Raw genomic sequence first — 26510 nt, 5'->3', positions numbered from 1 at the left:
TTCCTCCTCTAAGCTCTGAAAATATTTGCTGCATTGAAACTGTGATGCAGATTTTTCACATAGCCACTGCTTAACTGTGGAATTTGTTGCTAAAATGTTATGTTTTTTGCCTATTCACATATGGTATATGTTAGCTCATAATGCTCTTTTAATAACTTGCAACAGAAAAGAAAAAGATTGCGTTAAATAGGTGACAAATATGTTTCAAAAGGAAAGAATGATATCATAAGTACACTAATTATAGTTAGTTACAAACAATTCTGGTCCACTAGTCTCAGTAAGGAAAAGAATTTGAATGGGTGCAAAGTTATTCAATCATATGTGAGCAACAGTGCATTACATATCAATTTACATTAAATCGCAATGATATGGTGGTTCATTTCAAGGTTAGAGAGTCTTGATCACTTACATCTGATTTATATTGTACCATTTGTTCACAAAGCATGTAAAAACATAGCTCACCTGCTGCCCAAGCAAAATCCTAAACCTCATTTTTTTGGTACAGGTTCATTATCCAAGTAGCTTAACCTGATTTTTCTTTTGGTTATGTGAAATAAAAGTCTACATATTTAGTAGTGGTTTTCTTTATGTTTTTAACATATCACAATATGGCTATGATGATACAGTACTAACAGAAATTTGTGCGTCAGATGGATATAACAATCACAACAAAAATCACACTCACAAAGATCTAGCCCAGGATGACACTGCAGTATGCCCAACATGTTCACCTAAAATTCATTTCTACCTAGACATACAAGGCTGCATGTAATCAAACTCACAGATCACAGGAACAAATGTGCCCTGCTTCTAGAAATCTATGTTACAAAAGTAATATAAAGGAAATATGTGTCTTTTCAATATTTCATTTTATAATAAATAGATCATTAAAACTGGAAAAAATATCAAATTATGTTAGACTTATGTGAGAAATCATGGGAATTAATGTTTAGTAATCAATGATGTATCAGTGAGGTAATTTTCTTTCAATAGTGGGCAAAGCAACTAATAGTTTATAACATAATGACAACCACAAGATACAAACAGTCAGAGAGCAAATCATATAGCCAGGAAAAATTATTTTCTTGCTGGAGAAAACAGAAATAAACATAGAACATTATTTGAAACATTTACATTGCCAATAAGGAATTCTTTTAATTGTCACAATTTTGGCAAATTATTTTTTCACCTAGTTTACATCATTTGCTTAGCCCATAGCACACAAAAATTCTCTGCTCATAATCTAATGTTGACTTCAGGCCCACTACATATAACTGTCACCACTACACACCATATAATTAAGACCTTGTAAGTAATCCATCATACCATTCTTCCAGTGACTTCCTCCAAAGTTCCATGATGAAAAACAGCCAACATGTAGATATATATTCGACATTCTTACTGAGCAAACCACTGAGGAATAGTTTTATAGTTTACTTCTTTATTTAGTTTTGTTAGGATGGGTAGTATGTGTGCATGCTATGTGCGAACAAAGAAGGAAATGGCTGCAGGTTGTGAACAGATGAATGCTCTTTTGGCTATGGGTAGCTGATTCAGGCTGCTGCCTTGTGATGTAGTGGTGTTAGTTGGTATTGCATTTTCGTCACTTGAGGCAGATGGTCAATGTGGGGGCTGGCATTCTGGTCTCGCCTATTCACCCTGTGACTGAACAGGTGCCCATTCCTTCAGCAGGGTGTGAGAAGGCACACGTCAGCAAGTGCTTCCTAGTTATCAGGAGCTCTAACGTTGGGTGCATTATGGAGCCCCTTAGGAAGATAGTGTTCAGAGCTGGAAAGAAAGCCAATGTGGATTCAGTATGTCTGCCAGGGGACCTCATCCAAGATGAGAAGGTGGCCTTGCCTCCAGCTATCAGGCAAGCAGGGTGCAGGCGTCTCTGAGTTGTGGATCACATCAGCACCAAAAGCACTTATCACGTGGGCTTTCAGGACAGCCTCAGTTTGTGTACAGGTGGCTGGTGGAGGTAGTGAACGCTGCTGGCCTTGCACATGGAGTGCAATCACAGCTCACAATTTGCAGCTTTGCTCTCACAGTTGACTGAGGTCCTTTGGTTTGGAGGTGAGTGGAGAGTCTCAACCAAAGCTTTCATCAACTCTACCGGGCTTGGGAGCAGATTTCTGGACCTGCATTATCAGGTGGGGAATTGTACGACTCCCTTCAATAGATCAGGTGTGCATCAGGCACAGAAAGCACCTGCTCAGGTAATGAAGTACTTATGGAGTAAACATGGATGTCTTTTTTAGGCTAGGAGGTAGCTTTGGGTACTCTGATGAGCACTTGCCAGCAACAAGTGAAATCGAACTGCATTCAGAATAAAGACACTGCGACTGTCAAAATTTTATCAGTAAATTGCTGAAGTATTCATAACAAAGCTACTACCAAATTGGCTTTAAGACTTCTTAAGTAATAGAACCCAGTAGGTTATCCTTGACAGCGAAAGTTCATCAGAGACCATTGTATCGTCAGGAGTGTCCCAGACACAAATAATGGTACTGTCATTATTTTCTATATACATAAATGATCTAGTGGACAGGGTGGGCAGCAGCCTGCTATTGTTTGCTGATGAAGTTGTGGTATGTGGCAAGATGTCCAAGTTGTGTGATTGTAGGAAGATACACAATGTCTTAGACAAAATTTCTAGTTGGTGTGATGAATGGGAGCTAGTTGTTAATGTAGAAAAATGTAAGTTAATGTGGACAAGTAGGAAAAACATACCTAAAATGTTTGTATACAGCAATAGTAGTGTCCTGTTTGACACAATCATGACCTTTAAAAATCAGACTGTAATGTTACAAGAATATGAGGATTATGATAGGGGTGTGATAATGGTTTCAATGCTTATTGCAACTTCATAGGTTTTTCAGAATTCAAACCCATCATGAAATTCAGTTTCACTTAGCTCTATGTGGCTATTCTTGAGAGGCTGCTGTAGTTATACATCAGCAATTGTGATTGTTAACTTACCATCAAGTTTTAGAACAGACTGTTTAGTACTTATGAAATGCAAATGACAGACAGAACAATCCCTAGCCTTCATTAAACTCCTAACAACTTCACATTAATAGATGATAGTATGTCAAATGGACTGGCTACACAATTCAGCAGTCAACTGTATACTGAAACTTAAAATGACTTGCCTCATGTCACAAAGGTCACAAGCCCCAAAATCTTAACTTAGGAGTCAGCTTTATTCAGGTTGTGACCTATTTTAAACAAAGTCAGTGTTCAGAAATGATTATCAGTGCATGAGGAAGTAATGGTAAAATGCAAACTAACTGAAAAGATGGACATTAAACGAAAACAAAATTGAAGTAGTATTCAACCAAATGTTTAAGTTTATTGTTTTATAGATATGAACACATACCCATTATATGTTTCAGGAAATGTATAATCAAGAAAAACATTTACAAAGGAGTGATATGTCATCATGCCAACGTAATGGGTGCAAGCATACAGAAAATGCAATGCTCTTGGATAATTATAGTGTCATTCATGTTAAAAACTAGGTATCGATGAATGATAACTGTACATGTCATTAGTGGAGTTAACTGATTGGGGAGGCGACAATCTACCTAGATGATTCCAAGAATTCAAACACAATGAGATAAATTCTCAGGTTGTTCCTGTCCATTGTGTATTTTAGTATTTTTACAACCACTCTGTGTAGCTTTAATGCATATTGGAAGTTACCAATTTCTGGCAATCTGTGGCAAGCTGACTGCAATTCACAAAATTTAAACACAGTAAGCAAAACAGAAAAGCTAATACTAGCTCAAAATATAAACTGACACACATTCATCTATTGGTCCTTTTCAACATTCCCCGAGAGAAAAATTTCAGATTTGGAAAAGACGACACATAACACATTACCCTATAGAAGTAGGTGTAAGCATTTCCACTTTTTTATTTTTTATGTTTTAGAGTCAGTAGAAGTCGCACACAAATAACAAGAAATGAGGACATTGTTAGTGGATAGTAACTACTTAGAACAAAACCAATTCTATGTAGCCACTAAACGCACAATAATTTGCTGTGATTGGAGAATGTTCAAGTGTTCCCAGTGTCTCGCTTGATTAGTACTAAGAGTAATAATCAATCGAAACTTATCTTCATGAGTGCATTCTAGCATGTAGCAAACAGGAATTCTGTAAACAAGCCAAATGGACTGTATGATGCTGACTGGCGGCCCTGTCATCCTCTGGCATATGCCGTCATTTGGATGTAGTATGGAGGAGCATGGAGTCAGCACATTGTTCTCCATACCTTGGAGCCACTACTTCTCATTAAAGTAGCTTCTAATTGGTCTCACAAGTCCGTGTGCATGCTGTTTCAGAGCTCCCACCCAAGGAAAAAAATCCCTAGAATTACCGGGAAATGCTGCTGGGTCATGTGCTTGGCAGCCAGACAACCTGACCCCTCACCCCAGCCCCCTCTCCCTCCCAGACACGGTGGGCTAAACAAAATTTGTTGATGAAAGCTGTTTAATGTAATATTTTTACACAGCACAAATAACTCATGTGAAACTAAATGAGTGTACATAAAAAGTGAAGTGTTAAATGACTTCATCTCACAAAGGATGAAGTACTCCAGCTCAGGACCAAATTGAGAACATAGGGAAAAAAAGTGATTAGGAACCATTAAAAACCATACGGACTTGTCAGTCTTTAAATGCTCCCATTAAGACAGTGGAAACTACCAAACATACAAAGATGACAAAGGAGCACACTGAAAGAACTGTTTGCAATTGATATAATAGTAGTTACATATGTGTGTGTGTGCTATAAAAAAGCGCTATTTGCAAACACAGACTTCTTCAACAAGTAATGCAGCAACTATGCAGCAATAAAAATGACAAGCACAATTCTAAATTTGTACCTTTAGACACATTCATTTTGATGTTTCTGTCCCTCATGTGAAGAATAATGAAGGCATATGAAAATAATGTATTGCACAATCAGAGAAAGGTCAGCACCTGAAAATATGAAGTGAAGGTAATTTTACATTGGAAGTAAATGCACTTGAAATTTTTGTATGTAAGAATCTATGTAATGTATTCCAAGAATCAACTTTTCACTTTTGCATTTGAGAGATGCTTCAACAGAACCAACCAAGATGAACATCACATATTTTATGGCATGAATTTCAAGTAAAAATCTTACCATCTTTTCCTTTTCCCTACAGCCTGGTTTTTCATTATTATTTTTTCAGTTATCTATCAGGGCACCAAACCAAGATGGAAAATAGTAGAGCATGCTGTTACTGGAAAAGGATAGTTAAAGACCATTCAGAACATGCACAGTAGCAAAAAGAGTAGTTCCATCCAGAATTCTGTCAAACCTAGTTAGAAAGATTTTTTTCACTTATAACAGATAGATTACACATGAAATAAGCTCTCAAACACACACACACACACACACACACACACACACACACACACACACACACACACACCACATATCCATCCACACATATACAGTCTATGTGCGGATGGATATATATATGTGTATGTGTGTGTGTGTGTGTGTGTGTGTGTGTGTGTGTGTGTGTGCCTGTCCTTTTTTCCCCCCTAAGGTAAGTCTTTCCGCTCCCGGGATTGGAATGACTCCTTACCCTCTCCCTTAAAACCCACATCCTTTCGTCTTTCCCTCTCATTCCCTCTTTCCTGATGAAGCAACCTTGGGTTGCAAAAGCTTGAAATTTGTGTGTGCGTTTGAGAGTTTTTTATTGTCTCTATCAACGTACCAACGTTTTTGTTTGGTGAGTTACAGCAATTTTAGTTTGTTTTTGAAGTCCATTTTATTATCTCTCAGATTCTCCATATTACTGTGTACATGGTCAAAGCTTTTTGTGGCAAAATATCTTACACTCCTTTCTGTACCATGCAAACATAAGGGTTTGGCAACGGATAATGCACGTCATTTCCCTTTCTAGTATTATATTCATTAATGTTGCTTCCAAACTGTGAGCAATTGTTGACAGCAAATTTCATAAGGGAGTTGTCATACTGTGAGGCTGCTTTCAGTATGCCAAACTGTTTAAAGAGCTATCTACAAGAGAATCAGAAGTGGACACCATTTGTTATCTTTGCTACATGCTTCTGTGCAGCAAGAACTTTCATTCCTCAATACAGCATTTGCCCAGAATATGATTCCATATGACATTTATGGTTGATTGGTTGATTTGGTCAAGTCAATTTTTTGACATTTTCATTCCCCAAATCTAAAATTATTCATAATACAAAAGCTGTGAGCTTAAACAAGTGATTTCAATTTCAGGTTCTTATCAATATAAACACTGAAGAATTAAGAATAAACTGTTTCATCACTGATTTGCCTTAATGCATTATTTCTAATGAGGTGTTCAGGCCTTGGGCAGAACAGAAGTACATATATCATGTTTTACCTAAGATCAGTGACAGAACATTAGTAGTGAACTAGTTATTAATTTCAAAAGTAATTTCAATTCTGCATTAGGCTTAACTATAATATTAGTATCAACTGCAAAGAGAACTAGTCCAGCTGTTCTGGCATACAACAGCAATTCATTTATATATAACAAGAACAAGTGTGGACCCCAATATCAATCCCTGTGGTATACCTGTAGTAACCGTTTGCTATAATGAAGATGTTAATTCATTGTGTGCATTCCTTGTGTTCCTGACCAATGTTTCACTTTATATTCTTTTATTTAGATACAATGAAAACCTGTTACAAGCTATCACCCAATTAAATGCTTTTGGCATGTCACATAAAATACCAGTTGGCAATATTTTTGCCATTCAGTTCATAAACTGAAAACTGGTATGTTCTATGCAGAGATCATTCTGAAACAAACATTGGGAATAAGTATCTCATTTTGGGATAAGTATACTGTTATTCTTCCCATGCTCAATATTTTTCAGTATCACCAAGAAGAAAGCACATAGACTCATCAGCGATTATTAATATCTGCCTTAAAACATATCTTTTAAAAGGGTCTGACAATAATATATTTCAGCCTGTGGTATATTGCACATGTGACTAACAGCATTTTGTGTGTGTGTGTGTGTGTGTGTGTGTGTGTGTGTGTGTGAGTGAGTGAGTGAGAGAGAGAGAGAGAGAGAGAGAGAGAGAGAGAGAGAGAGAGAGAGAACTGTATTCACTGTATTCATTTACTTGATTATTATGAATGCCATGGGAGTTATCGCTTCTGATGGAGGGAATTTTTATTTCCTTGGCAGAGAACTGAGTAATTGTGATTTGCATGTATGTATGTAGCTGTGGCATTGCTTGTTGAGTGTAGTCCACAGCTTCACCCTTGAAATGTCTATATCAATCCTTGGCCACTGTGTATGAGAATCAGTTCTCGAGATTCTACTATGACTGCTACAGGAATAACACACACACTGCATTATCTTTAACACCACAGAATTTTATCCGACTGCAGAATGTTAAATACAGATCTCAGAAGGATTAACACTAAATACCAGGCTCATGAGACCAGGAACATGGGAATAGATCAACTGCACTTAGTAAGCTCATTGTTTGCTTGTGTTACTTGGTATACTGTACATAGGAACCCATACAGGCTCCCAGGTAGATGCTTTTTTCCTTGACTTCCAGAAGGCGTTCGATACAGTTCCGCACTGTCAGCTGATAAAGTAAGAGCCTACGGAATATCAGAGCAGCTGTGTAGCTGTATTGAAGAGTTTTTAGCAAACAGAACACAGCATGTTGTTATCAATGGAGAGACGTCTGCAGACGTTAAAGTAAGCTCTGGCGTGCCACAGGGGAGTGTTATGGGACCATTGCTTTTCACAATATATATAAATGACCTAGTAGAAAGTGTCGGAAGTTCCATGCGGCAGTTTCACGGATGATGCTGTAGTATACAGAGAAGTTGCAGCATTAGAAAATTGTAGCGAAATGCAGGAAGATCTGCAGCGGATAGGCACTTGGTGCAGGGAGTGGCAACTGATCCTTAACATAGACAAATGTAATGTATTGCAAATACACAGAAAGAAGGATCCTTTATTGTATGATTATGTGATAGCGAAACAAACACTGGTAGCAGTTACTTCTGTAAAATATCTGTGAGTATGCGTGCGGAACGATTTGAAGTGGAATGACCATATAAAATTAATTGTTGGTAAGGCGGGTACCAGGTCGAGATTAATTGGGAGAGTCCATAGAAAATGTAGTCCATCAACAAAGGAGGTGGCTTACAAAACACTCGTTTGACCTATACTTGAGTATTGCTCATCAGTGTGGGATCCGTACCAGATCGCGTTGACAGAGGAGATAGAGAAGATCCAAAGAAGAGCGGCGGATTTTGTCACAGGGTGATAGCGTTATGGAGATATTTAACAAAGTCAAGTGGCAAACTCTGCAAGAGAGGCGCTCTCCATTGCGGTGTAGTTTGCTCGCCAGGTTTCGAGAGGGTGTGTTTCTGGATAAGGTATCGAATATATTGCTTCCCCCTACTTATACCTCCCGAGGAGATCACGAATGTAAAATTAGAGAGATTAGAGCGCACACGGAGGCTTTCAGACAGTCATTCTTCTCGTGAACCATACGCGACTGGAACAGGAAAGGGAGGTAATGACAGTGACACGTAAAGTGCCGTCCGCCACACACCGTTGGGTGGCTTGCGGAGTATAAATGTAGATGTAGATGTACAAGAATAGAGGTAAGAAAAATAGAATGACTAACATACAAACGTAACAAAACCAGGAATGAAAGCACTGTGTCTCACAAGAACAAATCACAGCGACTCTAGCGGAATGCAGGGAACTATTGGTGCATGCTCAAAAAATGACATTTGGACTCAGGTTTACACTCGCGCACTAACACAACACAGGCCAGATGACGGCTGCGGTTGTTACAACAGCCCTCTCGGCAGGAGCGGGTGGTGGTGGTGGTGGTGGTGGTGGTGGTGGTGGTGGTGGTGGTGGTTAGTGTTTAACGTCCCGTCGACAACGAGGTCATTAGAGACGGAGCTCAAGCTCGGGTTAGGGAAGGATTGGGAAGGAAAGCAGCCATGCCCTTTCAAAGGAACCATCCCGGCATTTGCCTGAAACGATTTAGGGAAATCACGGAAAACCTAAATCAGGATGGCTGGAGACGGGATTGAACCGTCGTCCTCCCGAATGCGAGTCCAGTGTGCTAACCACTGCGCCATCTCGATCGGTGGCAGGAGCGGAGCCCCATCCAGCAAGCACATTGGGAAATACACATGACAGCCAGATCTCATGGTGTGTTGTAGAACATAAGTTGTTGGCTATTACCTTTCAATGGCATTTCTTGTGAATGCGGATGTCTGTTAGTCTTACGAAGCCTGTGCGACTGTATGTAGTAATACTTGCAACATCCACCACATTTCTAACAGAATTAATTTTTGTATGCTTAGAGGCAATCCTTCCTTCTTGTTCTGTCACATCAGCCTTGCACCCCTTGTTGGACAGGATGAACAAGACATGCACAGCTCTTTACCATGTCTGCAAATCCCTGAAGTAGCCTACATTACCCAACTAACTTCTCACCCATTTCACTTTATTTGATGCTCTTTACAGGTGCCAGAAGTAACACTGACTACCCAGAAAACTATTTTTTTCTCTGCATTTAACAGATGCATAGTCACCACTTAATCAATATTGTGAAAATATGTCCCAGTATAATTCCCCGATTTCAGTTTTTTCAGTGTTATTTAACTGGGTGTGATAATGGTTTCAATATTTATTGCAGCTTCATAGGTTTTTCAAACTTCAAACCAATCATGAAATGCAGTTACACTTCACTCTATGTGGCTATTCTTGGAGGCTGCTGTAATTATACCGTAACAATTGTGATTTTTAAGTTCCATCAAGTTTAGGACAGACCGTTTAGTACTTACGAAATGCAAAGGACAGACAGAAACTTCTCAGTTAGAGAGGGCATGCATTATTATTTTGGTGATTACAAAAATGAATCAAATTTACAATGAACTGCGCAGTACGAGCCCTATTATCAGTACGATGTTACACCTCCACTGGCCTGGATGCACGCACCGATTCGATTGGGAATAGTGTTATAAAGGTGTTGTATCCTCTACTAATGCAAGCTGGCCTACAACTGCTGTAAATGATCCTTGATATCCTGGATATTGACACTGGGATGGAGTTGACATGCAAGCCTGTCCCACAGATGTTCTATCAGGGACAAATGTGGGGATCATCATCGAGTCCATTCATAAAAGCACATGTCATGCTTCAACAAGTATGGTCCATTTGAAAAATGGTACCATGATACTGTCTCATGGGAGTTATCACTTGAGCATACGGGATGTCCGTGAGATTTCCTTGTGTAGTCAGAGTTCCCTCAGTCACTATCGGCCGTGACCTGAAGTCATACCCGTCAGCTCCCTACAGCATAACGCCAGGAGTAACACCATTGTGTCTCTCCGAAACATTGGAAGAATGGTACTTCCCCTCGTGTTGCAACCATACCCACTGATGGTGGTCATCTGGGGTAGTGCAGAACGGCAATTAATTGCTGAACACAATAGTGTGCGCCCTATGCATCCTTAGAACTGCTACTGATACTCCCCAACTAATGGTAGAGAAAGATACAGAATGTTCCAGGAAGTCCATTACCATTTCTCAAAGACAGAGGCAGATGTGAAAGGGTCATGATGTGCTCGATACACAATATGGTGACCCTCTATTGTGGCGGAAGGATGTTGTTAACTGGAACCTTGACAGCATCTATATTTGTCCTCATGTACCCATGAAGTCCAACAAAGGGCCACTGTCACTTCCAAATGCCCAAAAATCTGGTAATTGCAAGAGTCTAGCAGCTGGCCATATGTAGACCGACAACAAGGCTTTATTAAGCTCTGAGGCACCTTATAACACTCTCTCCCTCAATTACAAAGCATCTACACATCCTTAAAAGTGATAAATAAACATCTGATACTGTTCACTTCCCTTATATATGCCCTATCATGCCTGGTAACAGCATTAAACATGAACAAAACTAATCTACTTTGGTGGCTTTTGTCCCTGTCACAGTGATCTGCAACTCTTAATCATTTATGTACCCACCAATGGTGGGTGTACATAGGTCAATAAATTATAGAGCGCAGCAATTGGCCATCTTTTTTCCTTCTTCTTCGTTGTAGGTTTTATTATGCAAATCCAGATTTCGGCTAGTGCCTAGCCATTATCAATGCAACATTTTCTAATCTTGATGCATGTTAGTTCCTTGTTGTTCGGACGTCAGTCACAGTTATTTGAATAACAGTCGCTGAGTGCACCCACTTTCCCAATGGAAGGTAACCTTTTAGTTCAACTCATGTTATTGATTCTGTATTTCATTAGTTTTGTGAGTTTTCACTGTGTGTTCTGGTATCACATTATAACTTTTAGTACATTTGTGTTCTGCATTTGATGTTTATATTTTTGCACCATTGCAACATGTAATGTTATTTGGTTGACATTTTGAAACAGTGTCTGTGTAGCATGTCACGGCTTGATATTACGCCAATGGTCAAAGTTGATGGGTGGTACAGAATGTTCTTGTTTAACTCCAAGATTATGTAATTGTACCCATTGGTGATCTGTCACAGGCTTCCTCCATTCCCCTCATATACGATTTACAGAACCAATGAAATTGCTCTGTACAGTGATTAAAAACTGCACTTACTATGTAATTAGAAGTGAATCCTATTTAAAAGCAAAGTTAAACCTCTATCATCTGATGGCCCCCGTATAAACAAATTAGGCCAACTGGTCACAACTTATAACACCGAATTCCCTCACAACTTAATCAAAATCAAACATTTTATTTCTCATAAGTAAATATCAAGTACTTTGATACTTGGTGTTTTAGACAAAATGAAAACTTAAAAAATTATTTTGAATGAAATGAGAGTTAAACAATTAAATCCAGACAAAGTTTGTTTCACATTTATTGTTAACGAATTGAAGCTTACATGCCAGATTTTCCCTTCTTACAAACTTTTCACTATTTATAAACAATACAACTGGAAAAATGACATTTTTTGTTGTATCAACTGAAACAGGAAGTACACTTATTTACTACCCAATATTAACAAAATTAACTGCTGATACCCAATTAATAACTTTACTTTACAGGAGAACAAACTGACAACATTTTTCTCTAGCTCTATCATGTTTCTTTCTCGATGGACTCTCATAGCTGCAGGAAAACAACATCTGTGTCAAAGGGAGTAGCAAGGGTGAGGAATCAATTTGGCTACAAATAGTGGCACAACACAAATAATACCTCTCAATCTGGCTGGAGTCCAGCAGCAGGTACGCATCATATTACAGCTTCAAACAATTTAAGCACACTAGATCCGACATTGAAATATTGTGTGCTCTATCAGCAACCCAAAAACAAATCACCAGTCAACTATACCAAGAAAAATCTTGAGGATTATGTTACATAAGCAAACTATGTTTGCTGAAAGGGTCTGCTATTCCCATGAAAAAAACTAATTATACAAAGACCAGCTACCATATATACTACAGTGAGATTTCCCTAAACTGTAGAATGTCAGGTGTTGCAATGCACTGTTGCATGCATTCAAAATTAATTGACATTCTACAAGACAGCAAAATCAACATTATTTTTTTGAAAAATATGAATATTCTCCACCATGTTCCGCTTTTTCCCTTCACACAGAAGTTGCAGTTTGAAAATTAATCTTCAGTAATATCTCTAAAAACAGTACCAATAAAGGTTTTTTTTTTTTTTTATGAGATGCAACACATGGTCTACACCACACCATATTTATCCATTGTAAATTACATGTTTCAACAGACTGCCATCATCAGATTAGAGAAGAAAGCAATAACCACAACCTGACATGTAAATTACAAGATTCAATAGAAAAATTGATGTATATTATGTAGTAATTATTTCTTTCTTTCTTAAATCTGATGATGACTATTCTTCAAAACATTGATGGGGATAATGAAGCACTATATATACAGTTCTTTTATTGCTAAAGTGCACCATGATCATTGAATTTATTCACGACTTTTTGCATTTTATAATCTAAGTTACAAGAAGATCAACAATCTTTGCTCTCAATGCAATGCCTCAATTCAGTAGCAGTCCAGTTTGCTTTGAAAATACATAGCCTGACTAAAACAAGTGAAGCACTCAGACATCAATGTAATATTGTGCATTCACATACCATTGGAAGATTTATAAATGATTATAGTTGGAGGTAAACAGCCACCAAAATGCTTAAGTGTTGTCTGTGTTTAGTACAGTGCCAGGACTGATAGTGTGTATAAGGGGTGTGAACAGTGTCAGATGAGCAATCACAGTGAAGGGCACAGAGATGCTGTATACTCATGTGAGGCATTATTATTAGCACCTGAGAGTGTTTGAAATGGGTCTCATTATGAGTCTTCAGTTGTCTGGCTGGTTGAATTGTGCATTATCCAGATTTTTTTTTTTTTGGGGGGGGGGGGGGGGGGAGGGAGGATTCAGATGCAACAGTGGCTTGATGTTGGACTGCATCAGAATATGAGGACAGACATATGCGATATCAAAGTTCTGGTTAACCATCACAATTGAGGATGACCACATTGCACACCAACTACACCGTAACCCCCTTCACATCTGTACCTGCCATCTGAGAACAAGGAGTCGAGTACCAGCAACATTCTGTATCATCCCACACCACTGGTTGGAGACTAGCAGCAGCAGCAGCGGGACTAGGGAATTACTGTTCCACGCATTGGCTCCCATTAATGTCAGACAAACAGCTGTGTCTAGAGTGGTGCTCTGATCAGGAAGCAAGGACTGCAGATGAATGGCATTACATTGTGTTTAGCAATTAATCAGAGTTCTGTACTACCAGGGATTACGGTCACTGGCAAGTACGACAGCAACCTGAGGAGATGCCTCACCCTCCTAATGGTTTGGTGAGGCACAGCAGCGTTACTACTGGTGTCATGGTGTGGGGAGCATCAAGTCAGCTGGTAGGGATTGAGGGAAATGTGACAGCACAACAGTACATCACAGACATCCAGTGTCCTCAAGTGTTCACACTCTTAGAATAGTATTGTATTGCCATTTTTCAGGACAATGCTTGACCGGACACAGCATGTGCCTCTATGAACCATCTGCATGATGCTGAGGTATTACCATGACCAGCAAGATCTCCATATCTGTCTCCGACAGAATGTGTGTGGTACCAGCTCTGATGTCAGCATTCATGATATCAAGGACCAGCTGCAACAGATGTGGGCTAGCTTGCCTTCCCAACTGAATCAGTGCACGTACCCAGGGCCGTGGGAGTGCAACGTCGTACTGGTAAGTGGGTTCATACTTCCAAATTTCTTTTGTAAAGTTGACTAGGTATTATAATCACTGGAGCATCATCAAATAGCCTCTCAATCCGTGCAGTTTCATTTCCTCTTTTCCTACTGGGTGCTTCACTTTTTTGTCAGGCAGCGTAATTTAATAGTCACTAATTTAAGATTAGTATTATAGCTATAAAATAATGATTAATTAGTAGCCAGTTATCATATGCATCTGCTGTAAATCAGTAATCTGGTATAATAAAATACTGCAAAGGGAAGCAAATACTAACCTTTGCCAGATCCTCTAATGTTCTAAATGGCCCTCTCCTTAATCTGTGTTCAACTATGTTAGCTGCAAGTTCTTGGTTAAGGCCATTTACAGTCATCAGCTCAAAAACTGTTGCAGAGTTCACATCTACAGTGCGGCTTGTAGATCCAGCCTGAGAAAACTCTGAACTTGCTATACTGTCAAAGGACTGTGCTCGAGATGATGCACAACTAGAAAGCCATTTCAAAGAAAAGTATATTACGATTTTATCAATTGAAGAGAGACAGTCAAAAAGTGAAACATTTTTTTTTTAGTAAGGCTCTCCAGTATGAGAATACAATTACTTAAGAATAAGAGAAAGAAGTTTTACCAAATGTGAAGTCTGCTCAAATATCAGCAATTGGACACACATGTAAACAGAAGTTAATAGATACAAGAAATGTTTCTGTTCACTCCCATATTCTCCCGATTTATAACCCACTGTCTTCTTTCTGTTCTCTTACATCACACAAAATGTTGATGGACAATAATTTCATCACCTAAAGAAGCTGATGAATCCTCCGAAAACCATGTTTTTGAGTTAACAGTGGAGAGGAAAAATGTTCCCAGAAATGATTCAAACCCAGGCAAAAATGTGTTAATTCTGAAGGCAAATAATTATAACAATAACATTATTTATATCAAAATATTGATTTTTAACTGTTTTTGTAAAAACTTAGAATGTGGCTCCCATATTTTACTAAGAGGAACACAACGAAACCTGTTGACACAAGCTAACAATAACAGTCCAGTGACTAGGGATAAGTTTGTAAATTGAAAATGACATTGATACATACACCTATAAACGAAAAGAGTTAATCTGCTTCAGACTTTTGAATTATATTATAAATCATACCTTGCATTTTTGCTCCTAACACATATCTCTGGGCGAATCAAATCCAGTTTCTCTGCTCCTACACCAGACACTAGAGCAAGATCTTCAACTTTCTTAAACCTTCCAATAGCTTGACGATATTCCACAATGCTTCGAGCAATGTGCCTTGTAATCCCTGGCAACGTCATTAACTCTTCTTCACTGGCTGTGTTTACATTTAATAGTTCTATATGCTGAAATTGGAATTAAATTTCATAACTAGTTTGATTTAAGCTGAAAAAACAACAAAAATCAATGGAGAAATATAATAAAACAATAGTAAAGTCTATTTCACATATATTGTAACACTCATACTTTGAATGAAGGAACATAAGTGTAATTGTTGACAATCCATTAGCAACAGAGCGTCAGATAGAATGGACAAAATGGGGAATGATATCAACCATGCCAATTTCAAAGGAATCATCACGATATTCATCATTTGCCTTAATCAGTGTAACAGAATCACAAAAACTTTAAATCTGGATGGCCAGAGTAGAATTTGAACACCACTGATCTCTAATGCAAATCCAGTGACTCAACCAATGTGTTTCCGCCATTAGGTTTCATGATTTGATACGATTAATGCAATATTAGTCAAAAGAACAGTAGGTTTTCTTTGATTTGTGTCTTTCCATTTAAGAGCTTAAATCACTGACAGCTATACAAATTACTATATGAAATTGGTCATGCACACACTTCACAGACAGAAAGACAAGTGTAATTGAAATGTTCAGAGAAGAGCTGCATGATTTATAAGATATTGATTGGTCAGTATCAACACATTGCAGAAATATTAAAGTAATTCCACCAGGGCACTATATAAAACATCTCAAACACAAAATGAATGAGCAGCTTTCAAGATTCTGAGGACATAATACCCAGACATTCAGCATATTTTCCTCATGGTGCATATGTAAAATTACAGCAAACACGTTTAGTTTGCTTCCTATGTCCCGTTGTTAATATATTTTAAAATATTCATGGATTTGAGGTGCTGTGCATCAATGTCCCTCAGTTGTGACAAGTACATAAGCTTTTGAGTAAAAAATTCCCAAAAAACAACATACACTTAACACTTGTAGCAGTGACATTTCCTCCTAGTTCAGCTTGGACAGATAAAATGTACACACACAGACTTAATGAGTCAGAAACCCATAACAAAGTTTTTGTTACAATCCATTCTTTCAGCCTTTGAATTGTTAGCTATAGTTGAAGTACAAATGGGTGCAAGGTTACAAGAAGATGGAAAAAATAGAAAAATAATCTATGATTAAAGTATACTGAATTAGGCTGCATATTCTCTAAGCTACACGACAAAGTAAACGTGAAGATGATCACACACCACCTTCACAGAAAGCAGTAATGCAAACTGTCTTAGATTTGAGAACACAGATAAAAATGGCATTTCTAACATCTACACAAAAGCTTTTCACTGTAAAGCTACTAAGAGAAACATTATGACAGATTTTTTAAAGTCTGTGTGATCCTTTGATACAAGAAGTAAACATTATCTTCACAAAAAATCTCAGCATGGAACTGAAAGGAGTACATTATTCAAGCATAGAAGTATACAATAAACTTCCAGTTCATGTCAAATCAGTCATTGGGGATAAGACTAAATTCAAAAAACCAGCTACAACGTTGTCTTTTGAATAGTTCTTTCTATTCTTTACAGGTATACTTTGACAATGTGTAATAATTAGCAAAATGTGTTTAATTTAAAGCATTTCTTTATGAAATGATTATGCAACACTGGTATATCAATCACTGACGGAATGCTTTTTAAATGGATTAGAATGTAAGACTTATAATATTTTTTAACAAAGAGAGAGAGGGGCTGGCCAGTACTTACCTCAGCTCAGTACAGCCGATAGAGACACAAAAAACAACCGAAAATTTAAGCTCCTAGCTTTCGGAATAAATGTTCCTTCATCAGGGAGGAGAGAGGGGAAAGAAAGGGAAGAAGGGAAAGTGGATTTAGTTACTCACAACTTAAATTTTCGGTTGTTTTTTGTGTCTCTATCGGCTGTACTGAGCTGAGGTAAGTACTGGCCAGCCCCTCTCTCTCTTTGTTAGTAATTGTTTCACATCTTTATATGAGATTTTCCATTAATTATTTATAATATTTTTTCTGTGACCATTCTTACTAGTATAATCTGTGTTATTACTTGAACAGTTGAATCTCATGTACCTGTTTACATGTGATTTAGATTCTAAGCCTCATCATCATTTACTTGTGGTTATTACTGCAATAATCTGACACATTTTACATACTAGCAATACACTCGTATCAAGGATCCACATAAATTGGAAATAAATAAATAAATTTCCAGATATGAAGAGGGTGTTCTCTCCTGTTTCTTGAACAAAATTTCAATGAGTGTGGACGAGTTCTAATCTTTGTCTGTCACATGCCACAATGTGCCTGTCATGACCAGCTGATGTGCGTCATGAGTAGACCTCAGATTTTAGGTAAAAACCTATTTTGTTCCTCATTTCATAAAGGCAATAAAATTTGTACATAAACAAATTATGCTAATTTATGATTGAAAACGCTAGTTTTATAGCACCTAAAAATACCTCATTTCAGGTTAGTACCTGATTGTAGCTCATTTTTAAAAATCCTAAAAATATCTAATTTCATGTTAAAGCCTGACTGTATCTAATTTTTAAAAATCAAGCCAAATAAAATTTGTCTGACTAAAACTACTCTTCTGGCCTTCCTGGCTACTTAGAAAATGGTAACTGAATGATAACTGGTTTCTTTGCACCTTCCTGCCCTGTAGGGGCAGCCTGTAAAACACCTGAACTGTCTTCATTCAGTCAGTCTGCATGCTGCTTGTGTGTGGTGAAATATTTCACAGCAACAGTGTATTTTTGGAAAGTCAAGCATGCCGAAAGTAACCAGCTCCAAATCATCTCCGAGTTGTCAGTGGTTACAACAATTTCCTGGTTTCTCTACAGACGGAAGAGTTATTCACTGCAATGTGTGCAACAAAGATGTAGGTAAAATGTTAGCCTTTTAAATGTTATGCCCACTCAGAGAACAGTGATGCCAATGGTTTTTTTTCTGAGTTAACTTGGACCAGACACACGGGAATGCAAAAATGTTGTTTCTAAACCCTTCATGTAGATTACTTTTCCTAAGTAGATCTCGTGCGTAAATTCTTCCACAAAGTATTTCTCATCTCTTTTTGTTTTTAGGTACATTCTGAACAGAGGTTGCATTTAAGTTGGCATGTTGCAGGGATTAAACACCAGACAAATTTAAAAAATAAATCAAACTTGAAACAAATGTTTGTAACTAAACCAAATTCAACAAATAAAAATGAATTTCATCTTGACCTGAGTTGAGCCATTGTTGCAGCAAACATACCATTCAATGCCGTTGAAAATAGCCAGTACAAAAGTTTTCTAGAGGAACACTGTCACCGCAGCATTCCATCAGAATTCACACTGATAAGAATTCTTTAGATACTTTATATGACAATACATTGAGCAGGATAAGGGAAGATATAGGCGATTCACACATGTAGATCTCTGTCAATCAGACAACTGACAGAAAAGGATGGTATGTGGTTAATTTGATTGTTGGAAAGTTAGATCCTGGCACTTACTCTGTACCTCAGCTGATCTACAGCAAGTATATAAAAAGACTAACCAGGAAACAATTGCTCACTTTGTTAATAAAGCCCTCAAATTACTTTTCCCCAACAGCCTAGATGAAAATACAGTATTTGTTATCTACACTGATGCACCCACATACACAACTGCTGCTGTTAAATTTTTGAATGTATTTTACCGAGCCTTGCTCCAAATCACAGGTCTTGCCCAGGCCATGAATCATGTATCTGAGATGATGTGTGTCTAGTTTCCACAGGTAAATAAGCTAGTTTCAGCCATCAAAAATGTTTTTATTAAGACACCTACAAGAATCCAGTTATTTTGAGAGGAACGTCCCAACGTACCACTTCCACCAGAACCTACACTTACTCGCTGGGGAATGTGGCTAGAAGCCACCGAATACTACAGCAAGTATTTGGAATACATTAAGAACATTGTTCTTTAACTGCAGGAGGAGGCAGTGAGTATTACTTCAGCTAAAGACCTTCTAAAGGACCCAACAATTTCCAACAACATTGTATACATAAAATCTCATTATGCATTTTTGGTCCCAATTATTAAAGCTCTAGAGTGTTGAGGGAAACCTGTCTACAAGCAACTGTGATTGACAGAAGAGGTGACACAAAAAAATCAACTTGGTCCCAGGATCTATTGGTATGAAAGATAGTGAGAAACTAAAGACAGTGCTACAAAAACTCAGGACTGACCACCATCTGCATAGTGGTTGCTATCTTATCAGGTAAATCAACAGAACATGAGTGTGCAGTTCCATTACGCCTAATACTGTCATTTAAATATGCTCAGGTGATATCTGTTGACGTGGAACGCTCATTCTCAGCATATAAGATGCTATTATCAGACAAGAAATCCAGTTTCTCAACGGAAAATCTGGAGAAAGTGTTAATTATTCACTGTGACTGTAATTTTGGTCATGGACAATAATATAATGTGGATTTTTATCAATCTATCTATCTTTTTAAACAATAAAATGTCACATTTTGATCACCTACTTTCTGATTTTTATAACCTATTTTAGGTGCCTAATTTAAGACTTTAGAACCTAAAAGTCTGAGGTCTAGTCATGAGCTGCAGAGAATACAGAACCCATTCTCCACATAAGGATGTGGCTTTTGTCAGTTTCATCATTGGAAGATTAAGTCTTCTCTTTCTTTGACAGTCACACTGAGACAGCAGATCAGACCACGAGCAAGTATGACAAAAATTCTGGCAAAGTATTCTGCATAGTTTGCTCTGTGTGTTAGACTGGCGTCAAAACTTACACTCCGTGTTATAGCAGTAACTCAATAACTTCCATCTCTAACTGAAATTTTCCCTACGGTCTTCAGCAGACTTTACTTCAGTAGGAACAGTGTGTGTTATTTTAAAAGCATCTCCTAATACCTTCTTGCTTGCTATAACAATTTATGAACTTTCTGCACTAGTTATCCAAATGCAGTGTCGAGAAAACAAAATGAGATACTAGAAGAATTTGTGGTCGAATCAGGGACCGAACTCACTCTCCCACTCTGCCTTCTAGGCCCTGTGCTGGTCCTAGAAAAAGAGTTAAGAGAAGTGGGAAAATATTTCACAGGAACTGAATTGGGTTGGAAGACAAATATTCCAGCTAATGCTGATACCATACAATTCATATGTCAGAAAGAAGAAGAGCAAGTAGAAAGCTTCAAATACCTTGGAGGCCTCTTAAACTACAGGAACGTAGTCATGAAGTATTAACTGTTGTCTGAACAGGAAACAGGGTATATTTTACATTCGTAAATTATTCATTTTTTCTAGAACAAGAAATACAAAAACGTATAAAATGATAAAGTCACATAGAGGATGTTACAAAAAGGTACGGCCAAACTTTCAGGAAACATTACTCACACACGTATAAAGGAAAGATGTTACGTGGACATGTGTCCGGAAATGCCTGATTTCCATGTTAGAGCTCATTTTAGTTTCATCAGTATGTACTGTACTTCCTCGATTCACCGCCAGTTGGCCCAATTGAAGGAAGGTAATGTTGACTTCGGTGCTTGTGTTGACATGCGACTCATTGCTCTACAGTACTAGCATCAAGCATATCAGTATGTAGCATCAACAGGTTAGTGTTCATCACGAACGTGGTTTTGCAGTCAGTGCAATGTTTACAAATGCGGAGTTAGCAAATGCCCATTTGATGTATGGATTAGCACAGGGCAATAGCCATGGCGCAGTGTTTGTATCGAGACAGATTTCCAAAACGAAGGTGTCCCGGCAAGAAGATGTTCGAAGCAATTGATCGGCGTCTTAGGGAGCACGGAACATTATAGCCTATGACTCGCGACTGGGGAACACCTAGAATGAAAAGGACACCTGCAATGGACGAGGCAATTCTTCGTGCAGTTGACGATAACCCAATGTCGGCGTCAGATAAGTTGCTGCTGTACAAGGTAACGTCGACCACATCACTGTATGGAGAGTACTATGGGAGAAACAGTTGTTTCCGTACCATGTGCAGCGCGTGCAGGCACTATCACCAGCTGATTGGCCACCACGGGTACACTTCTGTGAATGGTTCATCCAACAAAGTGTCAATCCTCATTTCAGTGCACATGTTCTCTTTACGGATGAGGCTTCATTCCAACGTGATCAAATTGTAAATTTTCACAATCAACATGTGTGGGCTGATGAGAATCCGCACACAATTGTGCAATCACGTCATCAACACAGATGTTCTGTGAACGTTTGGGCAGCCATTGTTGGTGATGTCTTGATTGGGCCCCATGTTCTTCCACCTACGCTCAATGGAGCACGTTATCATGATTTAATACGGGATACTCTACCTGTGGTGCTAGAACATGTGCCTTTACGAGTACGACACAACATGTGGTTCATGCACGATTGAGCTCCTGCTCATTTCAGTCGAAGTGTTCGTAAGCTTCTCAACAACAGATTCGGTGACCGATGGATTGGTAGAGGCGGACCAATTCTGTGGCCTCCAAACTCTTCTGACCTCAACCCTCTTGACTTTCATTTATGGGGGCATTTGAAAGCACTTGTCTACGCAACCCTGGTACCAAATGTAGAGACTCTTCATGCTCGTATTGTGGTCGGCTGTGATACAATACGCCATTCTCCAGGGCTGCATCAGTGCATCAGGGATTCCATGCAACGGAGGTTGGGTGCACGTATCCTCGCTAACGGAGGACATTTTGAACATTTCCTATAACAAAGTGTTTGAAGTCACGCAGGTACGTTCTGTTGCTGTGTGTTTCCATTCCATTATTAATGTGATTTGAAGAGAAATAATAAAATGAGCTCTAACACGGAAAGTAAGCGTTTCCGGACACATGTCCACATAACATATTTTCTTTCTTTGTGTGTGAGGAATGTTTCCTGAAAGTTTGGCTGTACCTTTTAGTAACACCCTGTATACAAGCTGCTAGTAGACAAAGTGCTTATGTCACGAGTGACCAACTGAAGCAGATGTTTAAGACTGTTGTATAAGAATGCTTCCACTAGTAATTTGTAAAACTGAAAACTGTTTGCCTTTGTCTCTCTGTACTAAATAGCTATTTCTCCCAGTCAACATTTTTACTTAATAGTGCTTGTCAGGCAACATCAGTATGATATAAAATTTGTAGTCACTAAGGAGAACGCACATGGATATGACAGAGAAACAAGAACACATAGTAAATCTAAAAAAAATATGCTAATGAACCTTTCACAGATCCTCAGTGAAATGGTTCTCAGGGATAGTGAATAAGACAAAAAAATCGTAAACATATTTTCATTTAAAAGGTAATAAATTAATTGTCATAAAACATGCAAATACTCAATACACTAATGTGTATACAATAATTCTTATACTGTTGGAGCCATGCATCATCATAAATATATTAAAAACAAAGATTGCAAGACTTACCAAGCGGGAAAGCGCCGGCAGACAGGCACAATGAACAAAACACACAAACACACACACAGAATTACTAGCTTTCGCAACCGATTGTTGCTTCTTCAGGAAGGAGAGGGAAAGACGAAAGGATGTGGGTTTTAAGGGAGAGGGTAAGGAGTCATTCCAATCCCAGGAGTGGAATGACTTCCCTTAGGGGGGGAAAAAAAAGGACAGGTGTACACACACACACACACACACACACACACACACACACACACACACACACACACACACACACACACACCCGTCCGCATCAAACCCACCAACAAGCAACAGTACCTCCATTATGACAGCTGCCACCCATTCCATATCAAACGGTCCCTTCCCTACAGCCTAGGCCTTCGTGGCAAATGAATCTGCTCCAGTCCTGAATCCCTGAACCATTACACCAACAACCTGAAAACAGCTTTCGCATCCCGCAACTACCCTCCCGACCTGGTACAGAAGCAAATAACCAGAGCCACTTCCTCACCCCCTCAAACCCAGAACCTCTCACAGAAGAACCCCAAAAGTGCCCCACTTGTGACAGAATACTTCCCGGGAGTGGATCAGTCTCTGAATGTGGCTCTCCAGCAGGGATACGACTTCCTAAAATCCTGCCCCGAAATGAGATCCATCCTTCATGAAATCCTCCCCACTCCACCAAGAGTGTCTTTCCGCCGTCCACCTAACCTTCGTAACCTCTTGGTTCATCCCTATGAAATCCCCAAACCACTTTCCCTACCCTCTGGCTCCTACCCTTATAACCGCCCCTGGTGTAAAACCTGTCCTATGCACCCTCCCACCACCACCTACTCCAGTCCTGTAACCCAGAAGGTGTACACGATCAAAGGCAGAGCCACGTGTGAAAGCACCCACGTGATTTACCAACTGACCTGCCTACACTGTGACACTTTCTATGTGGGAATGACCAGCAACAAACTGTCCATTCGCATGAATGTGTTTGTTGGTAATGAGGATCACCCTGTGGCTAAACATGCCTTGGTGCATGGCCAGCACATCTTGGCACAGTGTTACACCGTCCGGGTTATCTGGATTCTTCCAAGCAACACCAACCTATCCGAACTCCCGAGATGGGAACTTGCCCTTCAATATATCCTCTCTTCTCGTTATCCACCAGGCCTCAATCTCCGCTAATTTCAAGTTTCCGCCACTCATACCTCACCTGTCATTCAACACCATCTTTGCCTCTGCACTTTCGCCTCGACAGACATCTCTGCCCAAACTCTTTGCCTTTAAATATGTCTGCTTGTGTCTGTATATGTATAGATGGATATGTGTGTGTGTGTGTGTGTGTGTGTGTGTGTGTGTGTGTGTGTGTGTGTGAGCGCGCACGCGCGCGGTAGTATATACCTATCCTTTTTTCCCCCCTAGGGTGGCTTATTCCGCTCCCGGGACTGGGGTGGCTCCTTGCCCTCCCCTTGAAGCCCGCATCCTTTCGTCTTTCCCTCTCCTTCCCTCTTTCCTGGGGAGGCGACCGTTGGTTGCGGGAGCTAGAAATTTTGTGTGTGTGTGTGTGTGTGTGTGTGTGTGTGTGTGTGTGTGTGTGTGTTTTATTGTGCCTGTCTACCGGCGCTTTCCCGCTTGGTAAGTCTTGGAATCTTTGTTTTTAATATATTTTTTCCCATGTGGAAGTTTCTTTGTATTGCGGGAAGTTTCTTAAGACACATTTCATCTGTGTTGTTTATTGTTAAATCAAGGTTAATGGTAGAAAATTAACTTTTTCGTAATTCATTTCACACATTTATTGCATTACCAAGCGAAGTGGTGCAGTGGTTAGCACACTGGACTCTCATTTGGGAGGATGATGGTTTAAACCCACTTCTGGCCATCCTGATTTAGGTTTTCCGTGATTTCCGTAAATTGCTTAGGACAAATGCTGGGATGGTTCCTTCGAAAGGGCATGGCCAATTTCCTTCCCTAATTGATGGGACCGATGACCTCGCTATTTGGTCCCTTCCCCGAAATCAACCAACCAACATTTATTGCATTTTAATCTTTTAAATTTAAACCAAAAGTGTAAAAGCATACACTTGTCCTCTAAATTTGTACCACCTGCAATTACCACTGTATTTTTTCATGTTGTGTGAAATGAGTTCATTTCTCAGGACGTGTAGCATTTCTTTCCCATTTTTTGCAAAGTAGTGGGTGTACCTGTATCTGAAATGTTTTAAAATGACACTTGTTCCTAAATCATCATTGTTTAAGTAGTTAGCTACTCTCTTAGAAAGAGCTATGCTTTTGCTCATGTGTAACAATCTTTCAATGGCATGTTCCTGTTGTGTGTATTGTTTCTCTTTAATGTCCAACTTCGGTAGCTAATGTATCCTCCAACTATGCATACTTTCCACTCCTTTTCCTTTTACAGCTTGGAAATGAGAAGTATCACCCCCACTATCCTCCCCATCCCTCCCACAGACACATTTTGTTGCCAACCAATCTACACAATATCCTTGTTTGACCATATTCTACCCCTGCTCTCAAACCCTTGCCATTCTCATGTACATAAAAACAGCTGGACCACACCATTACTAAGCATGTCGTGCAACGTGATGTGCTTTACTTTAATGAGTGCTTCACAGCCTATGCCATCTGGATTCTTCCCACCAACATAAGTTTCTCTGAATTGTGCTGGTGAGAGCTCTGCTTGCAACATCTCCTTCATACTCTTAACACCCCTGGCATCAACCTTCACAAGTCACTTTCCACCAACTGCCTCTACCCCTTCCCTGGTCCCACTCCAGCCTCACACTGGCCTTTCACCACTTTCTCCCCTCCCTCCCAGCTCAACAACATATTCATTTCCATCTCTCTGCCCCACTCTCCAGTACAATGCTGCACCTAGTAGTCTGCCATGATGCTGCACACTACTACAGGCAGCACTACAGCACCTCCTCCAACCCCAAAATTGCTGTCACTCCGAATCCCAACTCCACACCTCTTCTTTACCGCCACTAACTTCCTCAGCTGAGATCACTAATCAGCACAGTGGCACTGCAGTGTCTAGAGAGGACAGCTGCCACGTGTGTGTGTGTGTGTGTGTGTGTGTGTGTGTGTGTGTGTGTGTGTGTGTGTGTGTGTGTGTGTGTGAGAGAGAGAGAGAGAGAGAGAGAGAGAGAGAGAGAGAGAGAGAGAGAGAGAGAGAGAGAGAGAATCCCATGAGCTTTAACTAAAAATTGATATTTTCTGACCATTTACATTTACATGCTCCTGTCTCATATTACTGGAATTTAGAGAGAACAACATTCAGATCTCATCGCATGAACGTAAAGCCATTGAAAGAATTATCCTTTTTTATGGGTAGAGTTACTATCTTGTTGCAGAGTTTGAAAGTTTTGAAAATATAAGTGTATAATGAAGTGAAACACTGTTCTTTACCAAGGGACATACGTTCACGTAAGAAGCACATGTTTCATATTGAGATGGAATGAGCCTTACCGTATTT

At 39.2% G+C, this 26510-nt stretch overlaps 1 protein-coding gene across 3 annotated transcripts in view; it reads right to left on the bottom strand.

The window, feature by feature from the left end:
* LOC126336992 (endonuclease/exonuclease/phosphatase family domain-containing protein 1-like) overlaps positions 1-26510 on the bottom strand; it is a 120595-nt gene that overhangs the window by 81065 nt on the left and 13020 nt on the right. For all 3 annotated transcript variants that reach the window (XM_050001234.1, XM_050001232.1, XM_050001233.1), the window contains exons 4-5: positions 15484-15695; positions 14611-14818 (exon numbers count right to left, since the gene is read on the bottom strand). In XM_050001234.1, coding sequence (XP_049857191.1) covers positions 14611-14818; positions 15484-15695 — 420 coding nt within the window. The remainder of the gene's footprint in view (positions 1-14610; positions 14819-15483; positions 15696-26510) is intronic.

The sequence above is a fragment of the Schistocerca gregaria genome, chromosome 2 (assembly GCF_023897955.1).
Source record: "Schistocerca gregaria isolate iqSchGreg1 chromosome 2, iqSchGreg1.2, whole genome shotgun sequence".
NCBI classification, from domain to species: domain Eukaryota; kingdom Metazoa; phylum Arthropoda; class Insecta; order Orthoptera; family Acrididae; genus Schistocerca; species Schistocerca gregaria.
The sequence above is the reverse complement of the archived record's forward strand: the minus strand, read 5'-3'. Positions and strand labels throughout refer to the sequence as shown.